The sequence below is a fragment of the Haliotis cracherodii genome, unplaced genomic scaffold (genome assembly GCF_022045235.1).
Source record: "Haliotis cracherodii isolate W230 unplaced genomic scaffold, xgHalCrac1.p SCAF_20, whole genome shotgun sequence".
NCBI lineage: Eukaryota > Metazoa > Mollusca > Gastropoda > Lepetellida > Haliotidae > Haliotis > Haliotis cracherodii.
Window position 1 is genome coordinate 11,225,500 of NW_027266276.1, and position 13,827 is coordinate 11,239,326.

The 13,827-nt window shown below is 39.3% G+C and overlaps 2 protein-coding genes across 2 annotated transcripts; one reads left to right on the forward strand and one right to left on the reverse strand.

Annotated features, from left to right (window-relative positions):
- Positions 1-7,176: 7,176 nt before the first annotated feature.
- LOC139470490 (uncharacterized) lies at positions 7,177-9,408 on the reverse strand. Its single transcript, XM_071252895.1, has one exon. It carries the CDS (start codon positions 9,406-9,408, stop codon positions 7,177-7,179), a length of 2,232 nt encoding a protein of 743 aa, XP_071108996.1.
- A 25-nt stretch (positions 9,409-9,433) lies between these two features.
- LOC139470491 (uncharacterized) lies at positions 9,434-11,413 on the forward strand. Its single transcript, XM_071252896.1, has 2 exons — positions 9,434-10,454; positions 11,334-11,413. The coding sequence occupies exons 1-2, from the start codon at positions 9,434-9,436 to the stop codon at positions 11,411-11,413; spliced, it is 1,101 nt and encodes a 366-aa protein (XP_071108997.1).
- Positions 11,414-13,827: the final 2,414 nt, after the last annotated feature.

Below are 13,827 nucleotides of genomic sequence, written 5' to 3' on the forward strand. Positions count from 1 at the left end.
TGACGGGTAAACTTCCACGATCCTTGCACCTTTGGAACACCGTTATGTTCAGACATACGTTCACGCAATCGTTGAACACACGTTTCTAACGTTTAAGGTCAACGACTTGATTTAAACAGCGTCTAACTTCAGAGACGGGTTGTTCATCAACATGACAACAAATCAAATACTACTCTTTCAAATACTATACTAAACCCCGACTTGCTTGACATTGTGATGGCTATCAACTTGACCCATCGCGACACCGGCACCAGTAACTCATGCATCGACATCAGACTATATTTCTTGCAATGTAAATACGTCTTAAACGGGGTTCCCTGGGTTCTATAATAATTGGTAAACATATATGTAGACACTGGTACATCGGCGTAGACGACCCTGTCTGTGTTGTCTCAGGCGTCATATCTCTGCTTACAGATCAGATTTTTCTGGCGGTAATTTCTCCCTCTATCGGTTACCTAGGACTATTTCACGGTTGTCTGCCGTTAACCATTTCACGGCTGTCCTCTCAGAGCACGTCAATTCCGTTATGATGACCTGGGTTGCATAGAGTGGTTGAAATCTGCTATATATTTCAGCAATGTGAATAACTAGATCCGGTCATGCAGACTAGGTGATATATTTTTTTTTTGAAGTCATAACGACATACATGGGTGTCTGAATTTATTGTCATTTTGGATATCGATAAAGGAAGAATTTGCATTGCATATGCCAGTTAGGAGAGGGGTATTACTGCTGATATATTGGGACTGTAATTGTTGGGTCACCCAGTGCGGAAAAGGGAATATGTTTATGCTTTCCAATCTAGGGAACAGTGTTTGTTAAACGTAAACAAATGACACAGGCATGCACAGGCAGACGCAGACACACACCAAGATACAGATAAACAGAAACACACATGCAAACATGTACAGGTAGACACAAACGGATTCAGACATAAACAGACACTCATACAAATAGACACAGGCAGACGCAGACACACACCAAGAGACAGATAAACAGGAGCACGCAGCCAGACAGATACAGGTAGACACAAACGGATTCAGACATAAACAGACACTCATACAAAAAGACACAGGAAGACACAGGAAGACGCAGACACACACCAAGAGACAGATAAACAGGAGCACAGAGCCAGACAGATACAGGTAGACGCAAACGGATTCAGACATAAACAGACACTCATACAAATAGACACAGGAAGACACAGACAGACACAGACACAGATATAGAACTTAGCTACCAGGATCCGCTTATTGTTGGTTTAGATCATATCTTGTTTAGATACTTTAGTATTTTCAGAATGGCCAACCGTTGCAATTGGCGTCGTCTTTGGCTATTTCCCAACAGAAACTTACACAAATGCTATAGCTTAATTACTGTTAAAAGCAACGCTAAAATGCTGTACCATATGCACAGTTTGCACACTCAATGCACATTAGAGTGAAACCATGCAACTGAAAGAATCAGTTTGGTATACATTTGTATTCAAGTACTGGGGGAGTATCCACGAGCACACGCGGGGAAAGGATAGCCAGTACCTCCGCCACACTGTATATAAACTGTAGGGCAAAAGAAACTATACCCAGATTTTTTCATGTAAATTAAAATTGAAAGTACTGTTGTTCAATTTGATTGAGTCTATTTAATCATCACATCTTCCTGCAACAGTTTGCAAAAAGTAATCTGTTGATGTGTAAAAATAGATATTTTCAATGAAGACTGGTGTAATGAATACATTTGCAACCACATGGCCCTTACAATGTTTTTTTTGTCGAAAAAAGAAATTTATTGATTCTCAGTCTTAGATGCCTATCAACACTTGAGTATTAATAGATATTTTTTTTTTATGTTAAAACGTTTTAACTGAGGCCCAGTACAGTTCATTTTTGTGAAAATGCAATATCGCTAACTGAAGATATTTTCATTTGAAAAACAAACATACGATAAAATCACCTGAGAGGTATAATAATTTCTGTTGCCCTTGTTACATGAATTTTGTTCTTGTGAATTTCAACTTTACTCTTTCGGTACATTCGTAATATCTTTATCAAACAAGCCTCTGTATCTTAATGTCGCATTGGATGAATGTAGAAAATGGAAGGCCTTGTTAGAATCCACGTCAACTCGTCTCCACTGATACGACAGTGTCTTAAACGTCAATTGAAGATATTGCATTTCCAGGTACATTGTAATCACTTGTTAACCTCCCGGTAGTTGTCAAGGAGGCTACCTACACCGTCCCATTTGTAATGAAATTGTTTCCTTACACCATCACTCAGGTTTTCCTTATATGTGTAGAGACCCGTGAAGATTCGGGGTTGAATATGTCTTTAGCAACCCATACTTGCCGTAAATGGCAACAATGCTTGTCGTAAGAGGCGACTAACGGCATCGGGTGGTCAGGCTCGCTGACTTGGTCAATGCATGTCATCGAATCCTAATTGCGTGGATGGATGTTCATGATGTCAATCACGGGATTGTCTTATCCAGACACGATTATTTACAAACCACCTCCATATATCTGGAATATTGCTTAGTGCAACAAACAAACAAACAAATAATATGCGTAGTAAAACTGCTACATCAGCACTATATTTCTATCCAGTGTCAAAAGGACACCGAGAAGGATTTTATGTTCCCACCCCCACCCCCACCCCCACCCCCATCCCCACCCCCATGTGCATCATTGCAACATCAAGAAACGACGGAATACACTAATAGCCAATTAAATATCCGCAGGATTCTTCCACTTGACGCGATGAAAGCAAAACAAGCCTTGGATCCAGCAGCATTATAGCGTTAGTGCACGGAATAAAGAATTTATGTTTTATCAATCTTACCAGCTTTGCTTTGTTTACGTTGAAGAAGGGGCTGTTCTCATAACATGTGTCGTTGGTGATACGTATGTTCAAAGCAAGGGGATACCACTTTGAACTCATGGTCAGGTATTTATCACTGACGTGTTACAATTAGATCCTGGATAGTGTTTTTTATTTGTTCATCTAAAGTACAACTGTACCAATGAACATGTTCTAAGGATGGTAGGTCACATTGGCTTTTCCTTACAGTAGTGTTAGCTTGTACAAGAGCTGTTGGGTAGCCAAGTGGTTAATGCTTCACGTCGAAGGCCTTGGTTCGATTTCCAAAGATGGACGCCACGTGTGAAACCCTGTCGTGGTATCAACCGTCGTAAAACAGATATACGGTTTGAATAATGCTGAAGATCAGTTTGCAGTTTGGTTTATGTGGCCAGTGATCTATGAATGACGTATGAAACTAAGCACGGTTTTATGCCTAAGTCATTCAGTTGTATGTAAGATGAAGACTTGGTAACTCGACCTTGGCCTTCTCGATATGACGTTTTTAGGTCTATGTAGAACGTCAACGCCGGAGAATTATGATTGATTTTCTGTCGAAACAGATTCCAAAAGACGTAATGGTGATCAAAATTACATGAATGGATCACTGAAAATCAGTGAGACCCATGTCCTGCTCCCCCGTTAGCACCGGCCACTGGCAGAAGTTGACCAAAGTAAGTGTTTGATAGTTGCCCCACGCCATACCCAGCAATACACCTGCCATACGACGGCGACCTGTAACCAATCGAATCTGGACCAGACAATCCATACTCACGCTAGCGCCTTTACTGATTTTGATGAAACTGGAAACGATATGTTAACATTGAATTACTTTTGAATCTGAAGTACTTCTTGAATTACTTCTGAATCTGTATCATATTTAGATCGATGAATAAAAACTCTCATGACTATACACTCTCCACAAGACTGTATGACAAGAGGGATGGCATCAACTTTCCAGTAGTCAACTTTCCCTTCATGTCGAGCAATATTCCAGCAGCTCCAGCCTTTGGTTTTTTACATTTCACAACTTTTGAGATACAATCGAGCATGCTCTTGCTAACAAGATTTCAAAGAGCGTCATACGACTCTTGCATTGAAGTTGACAACATTCAAAGCCTCAGTAATGCTTTCAAAGCGTTTTATGACCGACATGTGGAGGACATTTCCAAATTTGACGCATAACTAACAGAAATGTTGTCCGATGCAAATCCCTATTTTGACCTGCACTATATGCATGTACCCATGTGTTTTGCCTTTGCATGTGTTTGTGACGGGTGCCACCGGTGGGGCAGGACACGCTTAACCTTTTCGCGAACACCATGTCATTTGATAGTGATGCATAAACACATGCTCATGATATAGTCGGAACCATACTATCAACACTGCTTTATGCAGATACTTCTATTGGATATGGAAAGGGTTCAGTCGCTTTATTTATTATTTTGCTGCTTACAAGTGAAGTAACTTTATGCCCGGTCAAGGATTTAGCTGACCGGTTGTTTTGAACATCGGATGACTCGACACATATTTGATAGGACGAAAACTTCGAGTAAAGGAGTTGTTTCTTCCTTGTTATACAGATTTAATCCAATTAACACACATAGCAGTGTGACGCTATGGAAATTGGTTCCCATAATTGTCCTCACTGTTTTGTGTTTTACGCCAAATGGAATCTGTTCGGCAGACAATCGAGAGCCATTAATCTCTGGCGTTGACGTTTTATGTTTACAGATTCTGCGAGCGCACTTTTAAACACAATTCTGTGAAAATTAATCGGACGGGTTTGAATGAGCAACATATATTTAGTTACGAAAAACAGACATTGCGTTAAACATGGACATTAAAAGCTTTTGCAAATACAAACTGATGAATTGATTCTTTTTTAAAAAATCGCAATCAAAGTTCGACAATTTTGAAATTTCAGCAATACAAATTTAAACCAGAAAGACACATAAATATTGAAATAGTAAATAAAATTTAAACATTCACAGTCAGAAGGGAATATAAGGAACGTGCTCACCCCACAAGCCATCGATTGATTAGTACATGTCTAACAGGTCAGTGTTTGATAGGTACATGTCCAACAGGTCAGTGCTTGATAGTATGATGGTTTGCCACTTTCGTATTCAAACCGTCACAATATCTAGAATTAGCCTTGGGGAATTAGCTCGGGATCGGGCACCACCTTCAAAGAAACCAAACAAAGTGTCTATGGCCAGCTCCTTTATTGGGGATTTCTCGACAGTCATTTCACATTTAAAATAAGAAATATTTTTACATATAAAGTACAAAGTCATATAGAACATTTACAGTTTCTATAAAAAAAGCAGTTATCACAATAGTGCGTGATATTAAACAACGATTATATATAAGAGTGTAAATGTCATGATATACAAATGTATCATGGGCTAAGTGATAAAACAACCAATTACAAATAACAATATTAAAGTCGATCTACAAAGATACCTGTGAACAAAGCTTACATGATCTTATGTGATACTTATTTTCAGCCACTCCTAATTATGATTACGCCTTGCTAAATGGGACTGCCATAAGGTATGTCTTATTTACGTATAAACCTAGTTAAACCCAATATCGGTATCGAATGGACGCAGATTTAAATATAAATAACACCATGCGTTGGCTGTACTTCTGAGCAAATATCATTCATTGTTTTATGCTGGTATATGTTATACTTGAAGGCCATATCTATAATTCATCTAAACTACCGGAACAAACAAACTATATCTGATAGCATCCACATACACTGAGTTAACGGGCCCATTAAAAAATGTCCATTCACATTACTGAATGGTATAATATATGGATATATGTATAATTTTAGGCATTGCTCGTAATGTAGACATGTTTGCTGAAGCTGTGTTACAAATGTATTATGCTCAGACCTATGTAAATACAAGAGAGTTACCTATCTTATTTGTACATCGCTAACAGATTAGCTAAATGATTACATGGATATTATTACTGATTTTAGCTCTGGCTTAGTTGTGCTATTAGCATAAATATGTGTGATGTGAATACATCATATATTAGCTACAGAAATTAACGTTTTCTGCCAGGCTAGATCCATCAAATAACTCATATAAAAATTATTTAAAACAGTCTGGATTCTGTTTATGAACAAGTAATACATGCAATGTATGGTTCATCATAGAATCCTTACATTAAAAGATATGTACATACCTCGTGTGATATAAAAGGTCTGATCAAAGTGAAATAGTTCGTCTGCATTTACGCGACATTTTCACATATACAAAATAACTGAATCACACTAAAATATCAACACGCAGATAAAATACACAGCTTGCTACCACGACACCCGAATGTTAACATCTTATTTCCGACTCGGAACATGTTTGATATTCAATATATGCTATACTGTGGAGTTAATACTTAAACGATAGTTTTGTTTAAACCTAACGCACGTACATTTGACAGATAAGTCCGTTAAATAGATACAACTCACTTAATATATTTGCACTTATACACGGTCAATAACATAAGATTAAACACCTTTACAGCTGATAATATTGCTCCATGTACGATACAAATTATAAAACAATTTAACTTATAACTTTAGAGAAATAGTAAGGTGAACATGACTTACCTTCAAAGAAACCAAAACAAAGTGTCTATGGCCAGCTCCTTTATTGGGGATTTCTCGACAGTGAGGTACCCCCGGGGCTAGCCAGTATATATACTCTAGACACCTTGAATGGTCACGAATTTACTGCATGTTCAATTATCAGCTTGATAAGAAAATTTGAGTTCGTGCGCCGAGAATAGGGATTAAGGCTTGCCTAGGAAGTTTGACCAAGTGATGTCCACATAAGTTGAATAATAATTGATGAAGTAGTCCGCAAATATTGATATGAGTTGGACGTATCAGCAAACGTGTGACAAGCGCTCATTGCAATAGAGGCTGAGACACGTACAGATAGATAATACTGACCATGCTCCAAGGATGTTATGTAATTTTCTAGATAGCTGCGACCTTCACATGTGAGACTGATTGAAAACAGCACCTTACATTTAATTTAATATAACACAATAAAGACTATTACCACAGTTAACTATTACATAAATATTGAGGAAAACATGACCAATTTTACAACTATGACAATACCCCTGGGCGTCGTGGAGCTTTTGTCCTCAAAAGCTTAAAGATTGAGAACGTACACAATATGACAATCAATCAAATAAACAAAACACAATATCAATCATGAAATATGAATACACTAGCTGAAACAAATAATACATGATGCATTGCTCACATATTGCTGGCCACACACTAAAATGATTGCACTGAGGTAGGTGGTTCAAGAATCGTATACAAATTATTGTGGACAAGTAGGAGGTAGGCGCTGAAAGGTTGCTTGAAGATCTTTTGGAGTTGACGAGCATTGAAGTACGAAATCCTAATGGTATTGGGAATAGTGATGGAGGTTTTAGTAAGCTGGTTAGTTACAATGAAGCCTGGCCAGTTAACAGAGAGGGTGGGAAAGAAGTAACCAGCAATGTGGAGGTTTTCCACAGTTAAGGGTGATTGAATATCCCAGTAAGAAGGACAGAGTGTCAGAGATATGACTGGGATTGCCACACATTCAGAACCTGATGTGAGTTCAAGAACTAGACCATTCCGAGGACCTGAACGCTGTTGATAGAGAAAAAGAAGAAGGATAGAAGCAATAGCTAAGGTTATAAGGCCTAGGAGAATAGAAACATGGTAGTCAGCAAGATCAGTAAGGACAAAGCTAGCTGTACCTGAATTGGGTGGAGTGTGATCATTATAATTAAGAGCAGGAGGTAACACAGCTTTAACAGGGCCAACACAGGTTACAAGTGTAAGCGCTGCTGAGAGTGTGCGGATTTTGAAGAACATACAACAAACCAGTATAATGACGACACCTGAGACAACAGCAGCTGTGACAGCAAGAACAGAACTAGTGTCAAGCCAGGAAGTTTGAATGGGAATTTGGCCATCTATAAGGGGTTCTGCAATTGTTTTGAAAATAGTGTCATCTTTCTTTGCACTTTCTGCAATGAGCTTCAAACTAAGATGAGCTTTATTGCCGTTAGCCAAAATAGTTGAATATTCATGTGAATATATGTTAAAATTTGGAATGGTAAAGTTAACATTTGTCTTAAAATGGGTATCTCCAGCAATGGTAGAGAGGACAGATGAATCAAAGAAATGTTGAAGCAGAGCCAGGTTGACAGGATACAGATGGGTGATGTGTTTGGTAGTGTTATCACAGGACCCAAAGGATGCTGGATAGAAGAATTCCTCAGTCGACAGTGAACAGTAACAAGGAGCGACGATCACACAAAATGTACAACCAGGAATCATACGATGACTATTAGGACAGTGAAGTTTCAGAAAGGGAATGCGATAGACAAGAACATGAGAGGCATCAACAGGAATGAGCTGGGGAGGTTGAGGCTTAGTTATGTAACGGAAATCACAGAGCGTTTTAACTGCAATTTTGTCATTTTGGAATAATGCCAGAGGACAGGAAGGTTTAGTAAACGATTGAAGAGCTATATGAAAAGGACAGAGCAGGATATTTTCATCCCCATTGCATGAAGCTAAAGTGGAACTATCCAAGTTAATATAATGTTGAGTTTCCTGAGAAAGTGCAAGATAATCAGGCATATCCAACAGTTGAGTTGTATGAGGAGATGTACCATTGATAGGAAGAGGCAGGGAGATAATTTTATACAATTGGAGGGAGTGAATGATAGAGGAAATTGGAAACTTTATAGAAATAAAAACGTAGGATTTAGCACGAGCATATATGAATTTGGCATTAGAGTAGTAGAAGGCAGGTGTTGTTTGCAAAAGTCTAAAGCTTGGATATTTTTTTGAGAGAAGGGTACTGAGATGATGAATTGTTTGTTGCAAGATTTGTGGAGGAATAAGAAGGGGTGATAATTTATTCTTGGCGAGATCAAGAATACCTAATTTAAGTTCCTCCAGTTGGTGTTTAACAATATATGCTTTCTGTATCTGATCTATCAAGAGAGAAGTTAATGTAACAAATGTGGATTGAATGGATTTAACATTTTGCTCCATAGCACGGGCTGTAAAACGGATGGCCTCATGATTTGCTTTTACACCTTTGATAGCATTTTTAAATCTGGTATCAACTAGCTTCATAAAGGAGGACAAATGTTCTGAGTGCTGTTGTAGAGTATGTGCAACATTAATATCCTGTTTGGTGAGGGCATTTATATGTTGGGCTAAAATATTAACATCATTTGTTGTGGCTGTTCCAAACAATGTTTTTGATAAGGAACCAACAAAACTTAGAACAGCACGCTTTGTACGGGTTGATGAAGGAGTTTTTGATTCAGGAATTAATTGCATTAGTTGTTGTCGTGTTTCAGTTAGTTGTGAAACACATTTCGTTTTAATAACATTCAAATGCATTTGTATTTGATTGAGGAGAGCACATGTACTATTGCCCTGATGGCAGCCGCTCCTTGTGGGGATGCCTGGTACTGCTGGGATTTTAACCATCATAAATGGTGGACCTAAATTCTAGATGACCGGATACACCCCTTCAAACTACCGAGAGAAGCTGCGCAGGCCTGAGCCAAGGTCCCTCCTGACCAGTTTGCTTCATCAAGCTCCAGTCTCGCAGTCACCATCTACGCCGATCCTTGTGTCACCCGCTACAACTACATCAATCTCTTCAACAACAGCAGCCTCCCCATCTACATCAACATCTTCATCTATACCCTCCATCAGCCAGATGTCAACACCCATGCCGCACATCAAACTGCCACAGTTTTCAGGAACTGAGAATGCCCAAACGTGGTGGGATGACTTTGTTAATTTTTCAAATTTCTTCTCTTATAATGATGTGGAGAAATGTCAACTCATACCATTTTATCTAGAGGGTGCAGCCAAGCTGTGGTATCAAAATCTCCCTGAGGGTGACAGACTAGATATAACTAAGGTGAAAGAAGCCTTCACCAAAAGATTTATGAAATCAGCAGCCTTTGATGTCAGTCTATTACAGTTGGCCCAGGAACAGGAGGAATCCATCAACACCTTCATCACCCGGGTCGAGACAGCAACCATCCACCTGAAGCTGCCGGCATCTGTCATTGTGGCCGTAGCTGTAAATGGCCTTCGATCCAACATTGGTCAGTGGGTATACAACAAAGAGCCCACCAATCTACAGGAGGTCCGTCACCAGGCAGAGCTTGCCCAGAAATCACTGGTAAGCGTGCAGTCATCAGAGGTCAACATGATGGCAAAAGTTGACCACCTCTCCAGTCTGGTTGCAACCCTTATCTCGAAGACTGAGGCCCCAGCAGTCCAGGCTGCTTCTCCAGCTCCCCAGGCCTCATATCAACAGCAACAGCAACAGCAACAGCAACAACCGAGATATCAGCCACATGAGTCCTGTCAACGGCAACGACCACGGCTGTCTAATCAACTACCACCTCCATTCCACCAGGCCCAACAACAGCGCCGCTACAGCCAGTATGAACAGCATCAACAACGACCCCGCTTCACACCCCCTCCATTCCTCCAGCAGAGATGTCTTGGTTGTGGTATGTATTGCTCAAATCGTTCTGCATGCCCACACTTTCAAACAATTTGCTCATACTGTAACAGGGTAGGACATCATTCCAATGTTTGCATGAGAGCTCATAATTCACAGAATAGAGCTCCTAGGCAATAGGGACTCGCGCCTGATTCTCAGTTCACTGAGGTCAGGCATAAGAAACCGTTGGTCTCACTTGCGGCTCCCTTACTCAAGAACACAGTCCTTGTAAGGGTGCAGCAAGTGAAGACAACAGCACTTGCTGACACAGGGGCCTCTATCAGCTGTGTGAGCATGCGCTTCCTTCATAAAGTAGGCTACAATGAAAAACATTTGTCAGACTCCCATTTAACAGAAATTGTAGGCGTAGGGGGCGAAATTCACAAAGTGCTAGGTAGCATATTATTAGATGTCAATATTGGCCATATCTGTCTGTCTCAAACCTTCCATGTCTTCTCTTCCCTCCATCACTCCCTTATCTTAGGCATGGACTTTCTGGACTCGAACAAAGCAACAGTTTGTCTTGCCCGCAAATGTCTGTATATCCATGAAGGTCTTATTTCAGTAGTTCTAGTGGAAACCAGTGCAGGATATGCTAGGTGCAGGAAGTCTGTTTCAATCCCCTCGCGTTGTCAAGTAGATATCCCGGTCCATATTTCACGTTGTAGACCAGGCTCCATTCTCCTACTTGAGCCAGTAGCAGAACTGTCCAAAACCAAACTTCAAGGTGGTAGATGCCTTGTAACCAATTCCAAGAAAGCGGTATACATGAGATTTTTAAATCCCAGTGATTCACCAGTACATCTAAATACCAAAAGAGTACTTGCCACCGCCACCGCCTCAGAAGTAGACTCCTGACCCTGACCTTAGGTCATTTTCATTTCAGGTCAATCCAGCTCCATCCCCTCACAGTACACATGGGTCACATCAGGTCAACCCTCACTCCTCAGTTCACATCAACCATAGGGAACATCAGGTCAAACATACTTCCTCAGGTCCCATCGACCTTAGTTCACATCGGGTCAATCATAACTCCTCAAGGAACATCAACCATAGGTCACGTCAGGTCAGTGGCAACTCAGGTTTCAACAACCATAGGTTTAGACAGAGCACTTCCACACCTTTAGGTCACATAAAGCCTACATCACATCATATCAATGCCTTATCTTCAGGTCATAACCACAACTTGTCACATCAAACCAATGCAAACATATCAGGTCACATCAACAATAGGTCACATCAGGTGAAGGAACATTCATCCGAACATTCACAAAATACATCAACATTTAATCTCTCATTTGATTTAGATAAATCTGATCTTACACCTGAACAGAAACAACAGCTACTCTCTTTCCTACAAACACAAAAATCTGTCTTTGCACACAACCGGTCTGAACTAGGTCAAACACACTTACATCAACACAAGATAGAGACAGGTGAGGCCAGGCCAGTCCGACTTCCCTTCTACCGTCAGAGTGCTGAAATTCGTAAAGAATGCTCCAGGCAGATCAAAGAAATGTTAGATGCTAACATTATTAGGCCAAGTTCCTCTGAATGGCATTCACCAGTGGTTATGGTTAAAAAACGGGAATTGTCATAGTCTTAAAATCACTATAATTAACCCATAATTATATATAGTGGTCATATTTCAATAATATGTTTTGTATTTCTCTCAATATTGTATCTTACAACTAGCTATACCTAAATATATTTCTGTCGATAATGTTAGTCAGCTGCATTCAGTAATGTGAATGGACATTTGTTAATGGTATAATGTATGGATATATGTATAATTTTAGGCATTGCTCGTAATGTAGACATGTTTGCTGAAGCTGTGTTACAAATGTAATATGCTCAGACCTATGTAAATACAAGAGAGTTACCTATCTTATTTGTACATCGCGAACAGATTAGCTGAATGATTACATGGATATTATTACTGATTTTAGCTCTGGCTTAGTTGTGCTATTAGCATAAATATGTGTGATGTGAATACATCATATATTAGCTACAGAAATTAACGTTTTCTGCCAGGCTAGATCCATCAAATAACTCATATAAAAATTATTTAAAACAGTCTGGATTCTGTTTATGAACAAGTAATACATGCAATGTATGGTTCATCATAGAATCCTTACATTAAAAGATATGTACATACCTCGTGTGATATAAAAGGTCTGATCAAAGTGAAATAGTTCGTCTGCATTTACGCGACATTTTCACATATACAAAATAACTGAATCACACTAAAATATCAATAAGCAGATAAAATACACAGCTTGCTACCACGACACCCGAATGTTAACATCTTATTTCCGACTCGGAACATGTTTGATATTCAATATATGCTATACTGTGGAGTTAATACTTAAACGATAGTTTTGTCTAAACCTAACGCACGTACATTTGACAGATAAGTCCGTTAAATAGATACAACTCACTTAATATATTTGCACTTATACACGGTCAATAACATAAGATTAAACACCTTTACAGCTGGTAATATTGCTCCATGTACGATACAAATTATAAAACAATTTAACTTATAACTTTAGAGAAATAGTAAGGTGAACATGACTTACCTTCAAAGAAACCAAACAAAGTGTCTATGGCCAGCTCCTTTATTGGGGATTTCTCGACAGTGAGGTACCCCCGGGGCTAGCCAGTATATATACTCTAGACACCTTGAATGGTCACGAATTTACTGCATGTTCAATTATCAGCTTGATAAGAAAATTTGAGTTCGTGCGCCGAGAATAGGGATTAAGGCTTGCCTAAGAAGTTTGACCAAGTGATGTCCACATAAGTTGAATAATAATTGATGAAGTAGTCCGAAAATATTGATATGAGTTGGAGGTATCAGCAAACGTGTGACAAGCGCTCATTGCGATAGAGGCTGAGACACGTACAGATAGATAATACTGACCATGCTCCAAGGATGTTATGTAATTTTCTAGATAGCTGCGACCTTCACATGTGAGACTGATTGAAAACAGCACCTTACATTTAATTTAATATAACACAATAAAGACTATTACCACAGTTAACTATTACATAAATATTGAGGAAAACATGACCAATTTTACAACTATGACAATAGGTACAGGTCTAACAGGTCAGTGTTTGATGGGTACAGGTCTAATAGGTCAGTGCTTGATAGGTACTGGTCTAACAGGTCAGTGTTTGAAAGGTACATGTCTAACAGGTCAGTGTTTGATGGGTACATGTCCAACAGGTCAGTGTTTGACAGGTACATGCACATGTCCAATACAACAGGTCAGTGTTTGATAGGTACATGTCTAACAGGTCAGTGTTTGATAGGTACATGTCTAACAGGTCAATGTTTGATGGTATATATCTAACAGGTCAATGTTTGATGG